At 47.7% G+C, this 16,770-nt stretch overlaps 3 protein-coding genes across 3 annotated transcripts in view; 1 reads left to right on the forward strand and 2 right to left on the reverse strand.

Annotated features, from left to right (window-relative positions):
• Positions 1-4,096, reverse strand: part of PNPLA7 (patatin like phospholipase domain containing 7) — a 118,543-nt gene extending 114,447 nt beyond the window's left edge. The window contains exons 1-4 of the mRNA XM_042878729.1: positions 3,976-4,096; positions 3,624-3,658; positions 851-907; positions 329-416 (exon numbers count right to left, since the gene is read on the reverse strand). Of these exons, the coding sequence (XP_042734663.1) occupies positions 329-416; positions 851-907; positions 3,624-3,656 (178 nt within the window). The 5' untranslated portion in view covers positions 3,657-3,658; positions 3,976-4,096. The remainder of the gene's footprint in view (positions 1-328; positions 417-850; positions 908-3,623; positions 3,659-3,975) is intronic.
• Positions 4,097-4,252: 156 nt separating this feature from the next.
• On the forward strand, positions 4,253-4,840 carry MRPL41 (mitochondrial ribosomal protein L41). The gene has a single exon (XM_042879166.1). The coding sequence runs from the start codon at positions 4,319-4,321 to the stop codon at positions 4,724-4,726; it is 408 nt and encodes a 135-aa protein (XP_042735100.1). The 5' UTR covers positions 4,253-4,318; the 3' UTR covers positions 4,727-4,840.
• A 1,081-nt stretch (positions 4,841-5,921) lies between these two features.
• On the reverse strand, positions 5,922-14,946 carry DPH7 (diphthamide biosynthesis 7). The gene is made up of 9 exons (XM_042879165.1): positions 14,760-14,946; positions 14,452-14,588; positions 13,551-13,638; positions 12,723-12,817; positions 11,225-11,391; positions 10,689-10,761; positions 9,894-9,959; positions 9,524-9,696; positions 5,922-8,006 (listed from the first exon to the last, which is right to left on the reverse strand). The coding sequence occupies exons 1-9, from the start codon at positions 14,895-14,897 to the stop codon at positions 7,384-7,386; spliced, it is 1,560 nt and encodes a 519-aa protein (XP_042735099.1). The 5' UTR covers positions 14,898-14,946; the 3' UTR covers positions 5,922-7,383.
• Between the last annotated feature and the right edge of the window lie 1,824 nt (positions 14,947-16,770).

Below are 16,770 nucleotides of genomic sequence, written 5' to 3' on the forward strand. Positions count from 1 at the left end.
CTCACTAAAGGAAACCAACAATCTGCCTTCCTGCAACAACAGGCTTGTAATTATTTCCAAGCCAACTGATACAAAGGCTATCACACAGCAGAGAAGCAAAAGTCTCCAAAAGTCCTGCACATGGCAGTGATGAATTCTGTGTTTAATGACTCAATTCAGAACATAAGTTCTTCATCTTTTTAAAGTTCTTTTCCTGGGAAACTGCTACCATAACAGTGAGCAATTATTGTGAACTGGCACAGAACCCACCATGTAACACTACAAAAATACTGAGGATAACACGCTGAGAAAACTCCTTTTAGGATTGACAGAGTAGCTGAGTACTTACTGGATTGTTTCACTCTTCTGTAAATGACAAACACAACAATTCCTATCAGGAACAGTGCAACTGCAGCTCCAATGGCAATTCCAGTCAGCTGTGAGAGGAATTCATAGGAAAAGAAACCTGTAACTTCCACAGTTGAAAGCTATTTGTAATTTTTGTAGGGCTGACCAACACTTAACTCCGTTGTCTGAACATCAAACGCATCCATAAATACTTCAGTTTTAACTAAAACTTCACACACGTGAGGAGTTTGAATTTAACTGTATCAGTGCCACGTTTATAAGCTCAGATGCAAAATATTCAGCGCTTTCCCCCCCAAATATCTGTGAATTGAAAACTAAATATGCATGAAATTAAATAATAGAGATTAGTTCCTGCCTCGTGCACAGCAACAGCATAGAAGCAAGAATTCCTCTCCATTTACTCAGACTTTGATTGAGACTTAGTGGAGCTCCTGGAGCCGGCCAGCAGGTACACACCACTTAGCACATCATTTTCATCCAGTAGATTGAAGCCATACATTACCATTGTACTCTGTATTCTGTCTTCTACAAACTGAAGAATTCCACTTGCTGGCATGACCTAGCACGAAAAGGAAGGTGAAGTTAGTTTCCCACAGCTGGCAAAAGCCTCCATACAGATACCTATGCCTGGTCTGGCATACACACACCATTTGGTTTCCAATGCCTTTCTTTCAATTACCATCCACTTTGAAAACGATGCCTTCAGTGGAAAGGGGTCAGGAGTGGAGTTCTATCTGGTGACAGTTCTACACAATCCTAAACAACCTCAATACAAGGTCAGACAGGGAGGTGTTGACTTTTGTTATGACTTTACGTTATTCAGAGCAATAAGAACAAGAGCTGAATGTAAATGTTATGAGACTAAGAAAATAAACCAGAAAATTAGAGATGAAATTCAACATAAACCACAAAATTATGCACATGGGGAAAAGCTCTAACTCAGGTGCACAGCCCTGGAACCTGTACTGCTGACTGCTGCTGTTCTGGACAAAAACCTGCACACTGTAGAAACGCCAGCTCAAAATTTAGTGGAGTGCAGGGAAAAAAAATTAGCAAACCAAATATTAGAAAGAAGTAGGAAACAAAACGAATACAAGAACAGACACGTCACCCTGTAAGCCTCAAGCCTTACTTGAACCTTACGTTCTGGAACCAGTTTTTGCTCTCAGTTCCAAATCCAGATGACCTCTTTATTTAGCTTTGTATCCTCAAGAAAAATGGAAGCGCCCACAGAGTCACCAAACCAGTCTCCCTCACAGAAGTTCATTCCAGGCTCACAGGGCAAGCAGAGTCCAGCCTGGCCAGTCAGCATATGCAGAGCTGAGTGCATTTTCTTAGGTCCCTTTAACTCAACCTATTAATCTGTCTTCTCAGCATTGTTCCAACTATCACTACTACCAGCAGTGCTGGATAATTACTGGTGGAATCGCAGTGTAAAGTCTGTAAAGTGTAAAGCACTGTAAAGTGCTGAAAAGTTGCTAGCAACAAATACAGTGCTTTCTGGCTAAGCAAGGTGAGATCTCAGTGCAAGTCTTTCATGGCCACTTGTTTGTTTCCCTCTGACAGCAGCAGGAATAGGAATTCTGCCACTATCAGGGCCCACGTGATCTCAAATAGCACAGAAAATAGCAATTGCCAAGTGACAGTCCCAGCACTGTTCCCTGTGAGGAAATAAATTCACAACAGAAGCATGAAACACACAGGTGCACACACAGAGCCTGTGCCCCAACCAGGAAGGCTATAAGGGAATCCAGAACTCCAAGGGGAACAGAGAAGCTTTTGGAAGGTTTGTTACCAAGACTAGCCTGAACATTCCCACCTCAACATGGGTCAGAGTTCTGCAGGGAGTTCAAACACTGGTAGCATCCGAAAAGAGGCAGAGAAAGTCAGCAAATGGCCGGCAGCCACAGGGACACCCGTGTGTGTCAGCAGCTGCTCACAGTCAGGCAGCACAGGGCCCAGTCGTGAGGCCACAAACACAGCAGAGCTGCAGGGCTACAGCACAGAGGGAGGTCACACCCAGCACCTGTATTCAGGGCTTCATGTGCTCCATCCAAGCCCTGATCCAACTCTTAGAAACAAAACACACACTGAGCAACCCCGAGAAGACTGGAAAAAGACAAAATGATAGGCAGAGAGTATGTGCTAGCAGGAATAGTGCCTGTGTTTTCTAACACTTGACTCCAGTTTTCTTAACAAAACTGTGGCCGGTAACAAAAACACACAGCTTTGAAATAACATTTACACCCATCCAGGTGACCAAGCACAGAACAAGCAGCCAGGGCATGTACTCAAAAACTTCCCATTGCAATCAAAGGTAAACAGTGAGACATACCCCACACAGGGAGGGGTGCCAGGTGGTGACAGGCACAGCGCTCAGGAACTGACATGAGTGTTCCTCAGAATACAGGTTTCCTTGTGGCTCATGAGTACAGCTGACCACACGCTGCGGCTTTGACCACAAATGCTGAGTTTTCACAGAACATCTTTTACCTGCTTATCAGTGTGCTGGATGCACCTTCTAGTTCTAAGAAAAGTATTTCCTGTTGTGTGCCTTGATTGTTGTTACTAGGAAAAGCAGTATGTGTCTTAAGGAAGAATAAATGCAAGAGCTGAAGAACTCCTTGATCCTTCCATCTTCAGGCTAAAATCATACCACTGAAGCAAAAGGTGCTTCAACTGTGTCATTCTGCTGACAAATGAGAATATGAAGCACCACGTGAATGGTTTGCAGTACAGATAAGTAAATACACACAAAAAATGGGACTGATCTTGACATTTTTGGAAGGACTACACCTTTATCAAGAAAGGCTCTGGAAAATAAAAGCAGTGTATCTGAAAACATTACCCAAAAGTTATCAAATTAGGCACTGTCCTGGTTTCAGCTGGGACAGAGTGGATTTTCTTCATAGCATCTGATATGACACCGTGTTTTGGCTTTAAGAGAAAGAAGCTGCTGACAGAACACTGATGTTTCAGCTGTTGCTGTGCAGTATGAAGCCAAAGATGCTTCAGCTCCTCACTGCACCCTGCTAGCGAGGGGCTGGGAGAGAACAGGGCCAGGAGAGCTGACCTGAGCTGGCCCAGGGGACGTCCCAAACCACACAGCACCACGTGATAACTACAAAACTGAGGGAGCTGGACAGGGGGCAGCTGAAGGGCTGCACAGCACCGAGCTGCTGCTGCATTAAGCCAACCACAGCAGCTACGTTTGCTTTCTAGAAATGCTAAAAAAGAAACAAAGATGTGAAAAATAGCATCAAATCACTTCGTACCTCAAAGCTGGTGCCGTTGCCTTCTTCTTCCATGGCTGGAGGTGCAGCAGAAGGGAAAAAGAGGAAAAATGACCGTTAAGAAACGACAGCAACCCAGACTCTGATTTTCCAGCGCACGGCAGCCGCCGACCCGCGGGAAGCAGTCTGTGCCGAGGAGGGCTGCGGTCTGTCAGCGCTCCGCTCCCACCGCTCCCATCTCCGCGGCCCAACGCCGCACTGACAAATCCGGTGGAGGGGAGTTACCGCACGGACCCGCCGGTCCAACCGGGCGCCGCGGGGAGACCGGTGAGACCGGCTGAGCCCGGGCAGCCCCGAACTACCACTGAACCCCCGTCCCGTCCCGTTCCCTCACCCGTTGCTATAGCCGCGGTCGCCGCGGCGCTCCCACGCGGAGGTCAAAGGTCAGCCGCGGAGCGGGGCCGAAGGTCGCATCCCTGCACCCACCGCCACCAGCGCCGAGCGGGGCGCTAAGCCCCACCCACTCCCCCAGCTCCTCGTTGCTGATTGGCGCGCACGGCTTCGCGCCGAGTGGTCCGCGAAGCAGCACGGCCTAAGATAGGCGCTGCGGATTGGCTGATGGGCTCCTACCAATGGGAGCGGGCGGTGTTGGGGTGTGGGAGCCGGGCGGACAGGGCCTGCCGCCGCTGCGCCGCCCGCCCCTCCGTCCGTGCTCTTAGGGCCTGCAGGCGCTCGCTATGGGGCTGCTGACCGAGCTGGCCCGCGGGCTGGTGCGGGGCGCCGATCGCATGTCCCCGTTCACCAGCAAGCGCGGCCCTCGGTCCTACAACAAGGGCCGGGGAGCCAAGAAGATGGGCGTGCTGACCTCCAACAAGAAGTTCATCCTCATCAAGCAGATGGTGCCTCAGTTCGTCGTCCCCGAGCTGGCGGGCTTTAAGCTGAAGCCCTACGTGTCGTACCGCGCTCCGCACGGCTCGGAGCCGCCAATGACGGCCAAGCAGCTCTTCGACGAGTTGGTGGCGCCGCGCATCGAGAAGGACGTGAAGGAGGGAACCTTCGACCCAAACGCGCTGGAGAAGTACGGCTTCGAGCCGACGCAGGAGGGGAAGCTCTTCCAGCTCTTCCCCAAGAATTACGTGCGCTAGGGGGCAGGCGGGGCTCTGCCGGGTGCTGGGCTGCACTGCGAGAGACTTGGACTGCGCCTTACAGCTCGGGACGGTTTCTTTTGCTGAGTATTAAATGCGAGTCCTTCCAGTGTATCTTTCTGCAATGTGTGATTTAAATCGCTGCGGGGGCACTGGTTTCCTGTCAGAGATCTAGGAAGGTGTTGGTTTTGTTTGCATTGCTGCACCGTGCAGCTCAGAGCAGAGCTGCTGAGCCCACGCGAGGAGCTGCAGGAGTCTGGCTCCAGGCTGCTCTCGACTTCCAGGAGTGAGGGAGGAGGGCTCTGCCTCTGGGATTTCCTGGCTGTGGAAGGAGCTGCTTGGAGTTGATGTCTCATCGGCGCTGCCAGCGCCCTGCTGTGAGTGGCAAGTTCAGCCAGAAGCAGAATACTTCAATTCACTCCTAGCCACTATGAAGTGTTTCATGGGAAAGGCCTCCAGTGAGGCCTTACCGTAAACTGAGCACGGATCTGTAGCTCAGATCAAACATCACAGCTGTGGTATTTACCAAAGTTTAAAACTAGTGTTTTGAATTCAGGCAGGATGCAGTTAACAGTTGCAGTTGGTGCCTGTTCCTTAGCAGTGCAGCTGCTTCAAATGTCGAGGTAGCTGCTTACATTTGAAACACATCTTGGGAAAAGAAAAAAACAATTTTCGTCTTCCTGGAAAAGTGGCGTCTTACTATTCAGCAAATGAAATACATAGAAGCAACACTTACAGTTGTGTGCAACTGTTCAAAGTAGAAATAGCTACAGTCAAAAAAAGCTGTTGGAAATGTGTTTGCCACTGGTAGCCAAGTACACCCCAGGACTTGTCTGCCCAGCCTTTGGGAGGCCAAACACATAAACTGGGCTGGTCCATGACAAGGCTGAAGCTCTTCAGGTGAACTAACTGGCAGTGATGGGAGGCAGGAAGAGTAAGCAGATGATTTTCATGGCGGAAGCAGTGGTGTTTTGCAGGACCTCTTTCTACAATAAGGCACATAGCAAAAACCTCTAGAGAAGGGAGAAAACAGCAGAGCAGCAAAGCACGCGTGTCCCTGCTGCTCATAACACAGCACATCACTCTGCCTTGGATCAGTACGGGTTGTAACAACGCAGGCTTTTGTTTAGTGATGGTAAACTCCAACCAATATGCAAAGGACCTCTAATAAAATCAAATAACCGGGGAAGATCAATCACTTGTATTGATTTTTATTTAGAAACATCCAAAAATATGGTGATTTTTTTCAACAAAAGCTCTTGTTCACATTACCAGTATGAATGTAACAGCGCTCAAGAAGGTTTTTTTTTTTTTTTTTTTTAAATGCACATTCAACTTTGAAAAAGGAATTTCAAAGCAGTGAGATTCGTATCTGCTGTACCTCGCTTCAGATGCAGCACTGTTACAGATGCTTGTTGCTGGTGTTTCTTTGCCTCCAGGCAACTAATTCTTCAGGACTCTCAAAAACAAACCATGCAAGCTAGAAGTTCCTTACCTAGTTTAAGCTGTTTTGTTTTGTTTTCTTTCTAGAAAGGTAATTAAGAACAGAGAGAAAGTGTTCCAGAAACGGTGTTTTGCTGATATTTCACAGTGAAAAACAGAAAGCTAATGAAGCAGCCATTCCTGGAGGTAGTTAGGGCAACGTTGTTCAAATTTTGGTTTCTGTAATTTATTTATTCTGAACTTAAAGGATGTTAGGAAACATTGCCTATATTTTTGGAGGTTTTGTTCTTAAAGCTGTTCACCTTAAAAAAACAAACAAAAAAACCCTGTAAGATCTGGACTTCAGATCTACATGTAAGTTTCACTGTGGAGAACAGAAAAGATGAGCTGGATACCCAGAGTGTGGGAAGGGGCAGGATGGGTTCTGTGTGGCACTAAGATGTAAGCAGGGCTCACTACACAGTTTGTACTAAACCAATTTGTGCTTAGCGTGGAGAGCAACAAAATGAGATTGCATCCAGGTGATGAGTCTGAGTGCAGGCTCACCACAACCCTTACAAGAAATGCCCTGCTCAGAATGAAGCCTCCTATTGCTGAACTACTCTCTGTCCTTTCAGTCAGTCTGGATTTCTTTCTTGGAAAGAAATTCTCTTATTAAAGATCACAGTAAGCACTGCACTGCTAGCATCTCAGCATCTGGACTGTCTTTGATTATCTTCTCAAAGTACATTCCAGTTTACAGATCACACAAGCTACATGCACACCTAAGCCTCTACTCGTGGGCTTTTTTCTGAGAAATCCATGAAAACCTCTCATCACACTCTGTGTTTGCCTACATGTAGTAGCACAGACAAGTCTGGTTTGTTTTGGAAGGAGGAAAATAGGCTTAACAGATCAGTCCGACAAATGCAAACCAGCTCTGAGGGATTCAAATATACTGCACAAACAAGAAGCCTCTGAAAGGAAGGCTGTCCTACTCTGAATTAGTACACTAAGGGAAAACTAAATGTGTTTGTGCTTGACTACATTTCTCAAAGCAAAGGCTTTCCTCAGTGCTGAAATTAAAACCATCAGGAAATTATTCCATCATTATTGGCTTTTAAAGATTCACAAACTCAACAATATGAATTGTAAAAAAAAAAGAAAAAAGAGGGTGTTAGCTTAGATGCTAATGTCAGTACAGAAGCTTTCCTACCCCTTTACCTCGGGACCTGTCAGTGCCAACTTTCAGCTGTCCTTTCAGGAGGGGATTTAGTACTGGCCCTCTCTGAGGCGATAGCCAGGTTCATTTCCCACTTCCAGACATGTAGGATATTATCATAGAAAGAACAAGTTGCTACAATGCTCGTTGCTTTGGGGCCGTCTGAAGACCTGACTGAATCACAACTTCCATGGAGGCCAATTCCATTGGATCTCTTAACTCCCAAGTCAGAAGTGCTGGCTGACTCAGGACTGCCCCCTCGGTCGGCGCCCCCACCCAACCCTGCCCCCTCCTTTAAATCAGGTTTCCTACCCAGCTCAGGATCCCCAGACAACTTAGGACCCTCCTCTGCTTTGAGCTGCAAGGCAGGGCCTTCACTGTCCTCATCCAATATCACATCAAAAGTAGCGGTAGGAGACTCATAAATTATCTTCAAGTTTCGGACCTGCAAATTCAGTCTCTCCTCTCCTTCCTCTGACCGTGGCACAGGCCGCTCCGAAGGCTGGCATGCAGCACCAGAGTCCTGTAGTGCAGCCAAGGAATCCCTCGGACACAGCCTTGACCAGTCAGCCCCGTAGGCCAGAGAATTGTGCAAGACATAGGATGACAGGATGACACATTCCTCCGTGTTTTCCGCTTTAAAAAGCAAACAATGACATGAGCAGAAAGCAAGCTGTGACACAGTTTGTTGCTTATAGACCATTTCAGTACTGACCAAGCCATACAACAAGAGCTGCCTATCCACTGTACTGGTTAACGCCTTCTCTACAACAGTTAAGCACTGAGGAGGAACAAAGTACCCTGGCTCTTCTGACATTTCTTCAGCCACCTCCCAGCTTTGATTTTCCCCAGTTCAGCGAGCAGACAGCAAAGGGATTTATGTGCATGAGGTTTAAGAGCTTCATTATTCAAAATGTATAAATAGGCTGAAGACAGATCACACAGTGATCTCAAATGAGCCAGAAATACAACTGCTAAGACTGCCAGACCAGGTTCTGGTTATTAATAAATTGCAGATGTGTCTTTCCCATGGACTTTCAGCATCTCACTCTGCTATTAAATGCTATCAAGTTCCTCCCTTCCCTACACAGAAGAAATGAGATCCTCATCTCACGAGCTGTGGACCTGCCCAACGTCTGGAGAAACTCAGCAACACAACCATTTTATGCATGCTATATTTGTAACGTAAATGCAAACAGCTTTATGAACATGTAAATATCTTCTGATTCACATGGAAGGTTTGCTCACGCTATTCTAGATAAACCAGACTGCACAGCATTTCCTTTCTGAGGCAGTAACCCATTCACACACTGCATTTGGTTCTGGGCTCTCCAATACAAGAGAGACATAGCAGTACTGGAGAGCCCTGCAGAGAGCTACAGGGATGAAGGAGGGACTGCAGCATCGCTTAGAAGTAAGAGCTGAGAGCTGTGCCTGATAGCCTGGAGAAGACTGAGAGGGGATCTTATGAATGTGCACAAATATCTTAAGGAGGAGACTCAATGCATGGGGACAGACTTTTCAGTGGTGGTCCCAATGACAGGACAGGCAATGGGCACAAACCAAAATGCATGAAGTTCCCTCTGAATGTGTGGAAAAATCTCTTTACTGCATGAGTGACAGAGCACAGGAACAGGCTGCCAGGGAGGCTGTGCAAGCTCCTTCTCTGGAGATACTCAAAACCTGCCTAGATGTGGCACTGTGCAACGTGTCCTTGCTCAAACGGGGTGGGACGAGGTGCTCTCCAGTGGTCCCTTCCAACCTCAGCCACTCCAGCAGGTTAGTAACTCCTGCTGACAGCAAAACATCACTTGATATTCACCTAACTTCTCTGAACCATCAAGATGAACACAAACCAGATCAAAGGTAATGCTTTTATATCAAGATAAACAGGCTTCTCCCCATTAAGAGAAGTTACAAGAGATTTATGTACAATTAATGGCAGTGCCTTGGCACAAGCTACCATGCCAATGCTGAGGATCAGTCTGGGAAAGCTGGAAGAGTTAATTAAAGTTGAAATAAATGTCTAAGGCTATAAACAACATCTGAATCTTTCTAGCAAGCTCAGAGCAGGAGCTCCCCCTTTAACTTGGAGATAGGAAACATGAACAGCAGAGCAGTGTGAGAGCATCTCTGTTCCACTGAACACTCACCCATGCTTCCACGGCAGTCAAGGATCTTGAATCCACTCTGCATGCAGGCTGCTAACAGCACAAAGTCACAGGTTGGGTGCCATTTCAACCTCCAGACTCCACCTTCAACATGAGTGTCTGCCAGCGGCTGCTTCATGTTCCTGGTGTCCCACAGCAGCACGTGCTCATCATAGCTGGAGATGTATCACAAATCGATATGCTGACAAGCAGCAAACATGATTCAAGTGCAGCAAGTTCAGAAGAAAATGAGGAAATGCCACATAACCTTCCCACAGTGCATTCCTAGAGACCACGCCTTGAGAAGCAGCAGCACATTTAAGATAACAGAGAGGATGAGCACAGCAGGGAAGGGCAGCTAGAAGGGATTTACCTGCCAGTAGCCAGAAGGTTCTCCCTGTGGGGACTGCACTGAATGCTGCAAACACCCATCGAATGTCTGCAAAGGAGCAACATACGACAGAAAATATGACACACTATTTGAAATGGGGTTCCTCCTTGAATTTCAAGGCTTTGGGCTTTCTGCACCAAGATGTTTCAGGAAAGCAGAGGAGGGTGAACTCAAATGTCAGCCCATGCTCTGTTGCAGCCACACAATCCAACTGCCTTTCTAGAAAATAAACTTCTAATCACACATTACCTTTGCACAAACAATTTCTAGTAATACTTGGACCATAAACTGTCCAGAGCCCATCAGAATTTCAGCAAAACAACTCAATTCCCAGAAGATTTTATTCTCAACATTAATATTTCTATAGCAACAGTGATCACGAGCATTTTAAGGCTATGTATGAAGTTTCACTGGAAAGCTGTACATGTTGCTTTAATCACATTCCACAGATACCTTATACCATCAGAAAAAATAGGAAAAAACATTACTTGAAATGAGTGGAGAATTAAACATTTTCTAAAAAAAACTTCCACAACAATACACCCACATTTAACACATGGAAAAATCTCCTCAAAAAAGCGAGCAGTTGCTTGTTTTGAAGGACATGGAGAAGAAAGTTTCAACCTGGAGCCATCCTGATGGAAAGAGATATATTTTCTCTCTCAATTTCCCAAACGAGGCAGAAACAAAACTCCACTCATTGCTCATCTCTGAACACAGCAGCCTGGGAAGGGATACAACAGCTGTGGGCTCCAGCTGCTGGCACTGCTTGCTTACCTCCTGCTGGTGAACACTGGAGCCTCTGGATTGCATCTGGTGTCCCAGCCTTTCAGCAGGCTGTCATCTCCTCCTGCACAAAGACAGAACACAGCTATCCTGAACAGCCCTCAAAAGATCACTGCGAGACACTGAAGCAGAGCTACTGCTTTTCACCTGGGATATCAGAGCATTGAACAGACATAGCAAACCTCTCTGGAGGCTCACGTTACTCCTCGCCACACAAGACACGTGCAATAACAATTTGCTCATTGAAAAAATTTAGCTTCAAGAGTTCTGACCTTTTTGCTTCTATCTGTAACCCTTGCACGCCCCAAGGGATCACCAACTTTTTGCCAAGAGCCAGCCCAAGCACAGTTTAAAATATATGGTTTCTCCTAGTTTACCCCCATCACTTTCCCCTAGCAGAGAGCCCCAGCTCTTACAAGACGTGTGATGGGAAACAGCACTGCAAAGTAAAATCTCAAGGAACAAACTCTCCTAAACAAAGTGAGCCACCCCCAGCACCCCCAAATAAATCCCCAGTACTTACAGACCTGAATACACAATATCAATGTTCCAGTAATTAAAAGCAGCAATCCAGGCCTCAAACTTGTGAGCCTCCCACTGGTTCAGGACGTGCACAGAAGGTGCAGATTCATCTATGGAGAACAGATTCAGCTTCCCCTCTGAATCACTGCTGATCACTCTCAAAGGACATCCACTACATTGGAACACAGAGAAAACATCAGAAATTTCTGAAACTCGTGTTCTAAGTAATCACCAAGTACAAATTAGCTGCCAGGCTAGAGATGGCACCATATATATCTGATTCAAGTGAGCATCAAGAGAAACTGACAGTGCAGTGGAGGAATGCAAGCGTTTATACAATTATTTTCAGCTTCCCATCTTAAACCCATCCATACTAGTGATGCCTACACCCTGATCTCACAGAGGAAGCCCTCTGCTCACATTTATTTGACTGAAACAAAACCAGGTCTTTCTTTCCCCTCAATGCTTAACTTGATTTCTCATGGGCCTGATATCAATCCCCCATCATGAACTAGCTACCTTCCAACAGCTCAGCTGCAACTGTAGGCACTGATTTTGGTGTCTCAGGGCTTCTTTCCAGTTCTGCATCATATGCCAGTTACTAAACCATACCAAATCTCCCAGATTTCCACACAAGAGATCCCTGGTCACCCCCCAGCCCTGCACTGACAGTTCTACGAGATGCAAAGGCAGACATTCAGCTTCTAGGAGGGGTTATCTGTCTCTGAATAGAAAACAGTGGTGTGCTTCAAAGCAACCTTTCATCATGGCAATCATCATTTTTACCTTGAAGGGCAGAAACAAGAAGAAATGTAGAGAAGAAAGTAGAACTAGAAGTTCTGCTTATTCATTAAACAACAGAAAACATATGCACAGAAAAAGCTTTAAATTAGGAAAAGCAACTGATTACCTGCCCTGCAACACAAAGTGCAGTACTGCCCCTGAGCCCTTCCACTTTCCAGTCTCACACTGAAGGTATCACTCTGTTTTACACTTATAGAAAACCTACACCTGACCTCTTCCTGGGGACAGCTAATTCATGTTCTGGAATTCAATTATACTATTCCTGAAATTGAATGTATGAGCCACTTCCACACCAACTCTCTACTGATTCTCATGAAACTGTCTGAAATTTTCTTACTATCAGTTCTTAAACAGACCTTCACATTAGAATTTCAGCTGTTTTGTGAACAGATGGAAAAAACTGCAGTGTTAAGCAAAGAGAAACGTTCCTGGTTCACCTGCCATCATTCCCTATGGCACAGCCTCAGGTTTGCTGTTGGATCAGGCTCTGCTCTTGCTACAGTGACCACAGCACTTGTTCCTCTGTTACCTCTCTCTGAAAACAGTAACTTTCAGAGAAGGCCAAGGGAGACAGCTGGGATCAAGGAAATCTTCAGCTACCTCGCAAACAAAGCCATCAGCTTCGTTCATCAAAAGCCTCAGCCTGAAACTGTCACACACACAGCGACCTCAGCAGCAGTCTTTATCTCCCATCCTCACCACTGCTCACGTCCTGTGGACCAGTCTAAGGACAAGGCCAGGCGCTGCACACCGAGATCGACCCTGAAGCATGGCTCCAACATGCAGCTGTTCTTCTACTGGAAAGAAAAGAAATGGGGTAAGGAGAAGGCACAAAGTAGACAACGTGTACTGCTTACATCTGTGGTGGTTTTCAGAGACAGGCATATTAGAGACCCATGTCACGAAGAGATGAGAAATCCCACAGCAACTTACAGTTGTTCAGTACTAGCAGAAGACAAACTTTATGCACAGACAGCATCCCCACCACTCTGCTTCCCATCTCCCACCAAACCCCCCTTAAAATTTTCTTTCCCTCAGAGAGCAATGAAGTGCAGAACTGAAGACCTGACTGCTGAATTCCCTCATTGTCCAGTTGGGTTTTCCCTTTTTTGCACTGAAGGAACAGCTCTCTCCATCAGACTCTTCTCACCAACTGAAAGAAACCCCTCTCCAAAACTCTTTCCTACTTTTACCAACTTTGCACCTTCTGCTGTTCTTACCAATAACTGCATACTTATCCTCTAAGTTCACAAAGCTTGCTGCTGCTCCCCCATATCTTTCACCTCCCACACCCTGCAGGTATACAGGGCCCAGCCAGTCTTTCCAGTGCCATAAGCAAGTTTGTGGAATTTGTAAGGAACATTAACAGAAGACAAAACAAATGTTAAAAAAAAAAAAATAATACAGCTAAGTACACTGAGAAAGCCATGGAAACCATACTCCTTCCCTGCAGTCTCTGAGCATTGCAAATAAAGCTAGAATGTGGTGAGAATAACTTCAACATTGGCAGGCGTTACAGCCACCCACCTCACTGCCAGTCAGGTGGCAGAACTCCACAGCACCCATCGAGTTTGCAATGCCAACCATGGGATGTTCTGCAACTGGAATATGGCACCTGAAAGATCCAGCAGTTAAAAAAGTCTTGAATGTATAACTGTTTTGAGTTTAAGGAGAAAAGCAATAGCTTTTATTGTAGGGTGCAGAAGGAAAGGGCACTTGATTAAAAAAAATCTCATTAAGAAAATCTAAGAGTCTTCTTGTTCCCATAAACCTGCACCAAAGGTAAAATATTATACATTAAAGGAATCTATGACACATTATGATATAAAGAGATGGAACACTTTCCTGTGAAGACAGGCTGCGAACTGGGGCTGTGCAGCCCAGAGAAGTGAAGGCAGAGCTGAGAGCTGCATGTCAGTATCTAAAGGGCTGTGAGAAGGGAGGGGACAGACTCTATAGCAGGGACACAAGGGGAAATGGTTTCCAACTAAAAGAGGGGAGATTTTGACTGGACATAAGGGAAAAGGTTTTTACAATAAGGGCAGTGAGGCACTGCACAGGTTGCACAGAGAGCTGGTGGTGCCCCATCCCTGCAGACAGCCAAGGTCAGGCTGTTGGGGCTCTGAGCACTGCTGGAGCTGTGGGTGTCCCTGTGCAATGTAGGGAGTGGGACCTGATGGCCTTTAAGGTCCCTTCCAACAAAAACGATTGTATGATAAACAAACGAGGTCTGCAGTCACTGCCCAGCTGCTCATAAGCACGCAGGAGAACGCAATGCAGAAACGAGCACAATTTGCTCACTGGTGGATGCTTCCCTCTGAGAAGTCAGGGACAATTTAGCTGTAAGCAGTCAGCCCTACCAATGGCAGAAGGCACCGAGGAGCAGCAGAACCCGGCGAGTTCTCCAGTCCCCCCAGCCCAGCGTTACCATTTGATGTCCAGGACGGCAGCGGTATCGATCCTTTGGATCTCAGTCAGCGGGATGCAGGGCTGCTCCTCGTTGTAGTGGTACAGGTAGAGGCGTCCCGTCCTGTCGCAGGCCTGGTGGCTCCCTCTGCAGTCAGTCTGCAGCAGAGATCAAGAAGAAAAGCCCTCGTTTAGCGGCGCTCCGGCCACCCCCCGTCCGCGGGCATCGCGGGGGGCCGTTCCTCACGACGGGTCACCGCCGCTCCGCCGGAGGAACCCGCGGGGACCCGAGGGGAGGGAAGAGCCCAGGGCGGCGCGAGGCGGCCTCACCGCGGCTGGCGGGCGGAGGTGGTACGTGCCGCAGGCCAGGATGCTGTGCCAGCCCTCCACCGGGCACCACTCCACCGCGTCGGCGCTGAACTCCGTGTCCACCACCTGCAGCGTCCGCGTCCGGCACGGGGCCGCCATTTCAGACCGCGCTCATAACCGCGTGGGGCGGCCCCGGGCTGCCCGCAGCTCCGCGCCGGGGCGGGGCGGGGAGAGGCGGAGGCTCCGGCCGCTTCCCGTCAGCGGGGCGGGGCGGCGGCAGGCCGGGCCGTGCGCGGCGCGGAGCCGCGGCGCTCCCGTCTTCCTCAGCCGGGGCCGCGTGCGGCCCTCGGCTCCCTCCGCGCTGAGCGCGACGTTCCCGCCCTGCGCCTCCCGCCCCTCCCGCAGTTCTTCACGCAGCCTTTATCGTCATTATCGTTACCCTGAATAACCTCACTGGGTGTTGCTGCGTTCTCCATTCACTATTTCTTCATAATTATTAATGTTTTAGCCATTTTCATACCTCCCTTTAGTTCTCCCTTTCCCAGCTCCGTGACCCTCCTGCTGTCCCACAGCAGCTATTTGCCTTTACTGTGAGCCAAGGTGGCCGTCGGTGCAGTGGTGCAGTCCCAAGCCACGTCCCCTCAGCCTGTTGATGCCATTACCAACCCTGGTACAGTCACTGGCACTGCCCTACACAAAACACGCTGATTCCTCTCCAGCATTCAGCCCTTGATGCTGCGTTGTCGCATCCCCACGTTTGCTAATGGGAAGCACTGCATGTACCTGGCTGCGTTCTGCCACATCTGCCCCAGAACTCGTTTCAAAAGCAGTTTTCGTGCTGGTACTACAGAGAAGTTGTACACCCCAGCTGCTGGCCCTGCTCATTCCCTTGCAGCTCCCTCAGAGCAGTAGGTGGGACTGTCTGGGCCTGGCACTCCATTGCTGCCGCTCGGTTCTGAACTTTAATCACTCCTCAAAGCACTTTAGACAGCTATGGAAGCATTGCTGTGTGAACTCCCCAGCCCTCACAGTGAACAGATGTAGAGGATTCACTCGGTTCTGCCTGCTGGGGCCTTATCTCCCCATCAGATCTTCCCTTCACTGCACATTGTGTCTGCTGACTCTGGCAGTCTCTCTGCTCCTCATGGGTTTTAAAATCACTTGTCTGAGTTTTATGATTTGAGCATTCCTCAAATTCCATTTTCCTTTCTATTATCCTCCCCTCCCCCCACCGTGTGCATCCAGCAGGGAACAGCCATATGACAGCAACACAGCCCATGATGAGGGCAAGGTAGGAGGACTGCATGGGCCTGGGCCACTGCCTTCTGCTCCCAAACACTGCAACCGTCAGATCCTCCAGCAACCTGGCAGGCATCATCACTCAAAGACACTGGGGTCCTCATAGCCACTTCTCTCCTCAGGCACGAAGGGTTTGGAGTCAACAGCTGCACACTAAGATTAGTAGCTGTCTTACTTCATCATTAATTGATGAAGAGACTTGTAACAGATCTCCTAACCCAGTGGTCACCTTTCCCATCCCATTCACCACCCCAGGCACCCATCATCCTATTTTTGTTCCCTTTAGCATTTCACCTCTCCTTTATCTGCTGCTCAGGAGATATCTGCCCTTTGCCTCCTGATCAGCACCTCATTTGCAGTTTGTCTATTTCTCCTACAGATGAGCCACGACCACTTTCTCTGCTCAGTGCTGCAGAAGAGTTCAAACGCTCTAACACTGTATTTTGCTTATCACAATTAGTGGTTGTACAATTGAGAACCGGCAGGAGCAACACCAGCCCTTTAGAAGGGCAAGAAGGAGACAATATTTCTGCCCTTCTCAGATTATTACCTTGGGTAAAAAAATATATGTATTCCTTACATTCCATTTTATATTAAAAAACTTACAATTCATTTAAAGCAATTAACTGTTTCCTTAAAAAAAAATAAGGGAAGTTTGAACAGGTCCTGCTAAACCTCTTTGTGCCTAAGAGCATTTCAGGCAGCCTGAACAGAAAAGCTGAGGTATAACCAT

Source organism: Lagopus leucura, unplaced genomic scaffold (genome assembly GCF_019238085.1).
Source record: "Lagopus leucura isolate 7727_CA_CO unplaced genomic scaffold, USGS_WTPT01 Super-Scaffold_100022, whole genome shotgun sequence".
NCBI lineage: Eukaryota > Metazoa > Chordata > Aves > Galliformes > Phasianidae > Lagopus > Lagopus leucura.

What these genes read in the sequence shown, in the direction of transcription:
- MRPL41 (XM_042879166.1), top strand. Translation starts at nt 4,319, where the DNA reads ATGGGGCTGCTGACCGAGCTGGCCCGCGGGCTGGTGCGGGGCGCCGAT.
- DPH7 (XM_042879165.1), bottom strand. Translation starts at nt 14,897, where the DNA reads ATGGCGGCCCCGTGCCGGACGCGGACGCTGCAGGTGGTGGACACGGAG. An exon ending in GCCACCTGACTGGCAGTGAG is followed by an intron (nt 12,818 to 13,550) that starts GTGGGTGGCTGT and finishes TCTTTCCAGTAG; the next exon opens with AAGAACAGCTGCATGTTGGA. An exon ending in AACCTTCTGGCTACTGGCAG is followed by an intron (nt 9,697 to 9,893) that starts GTAAATCCCTTC and finishes ATACATCTCCAG; the next exon opens with CTATGATGAGCACGTGCTGC.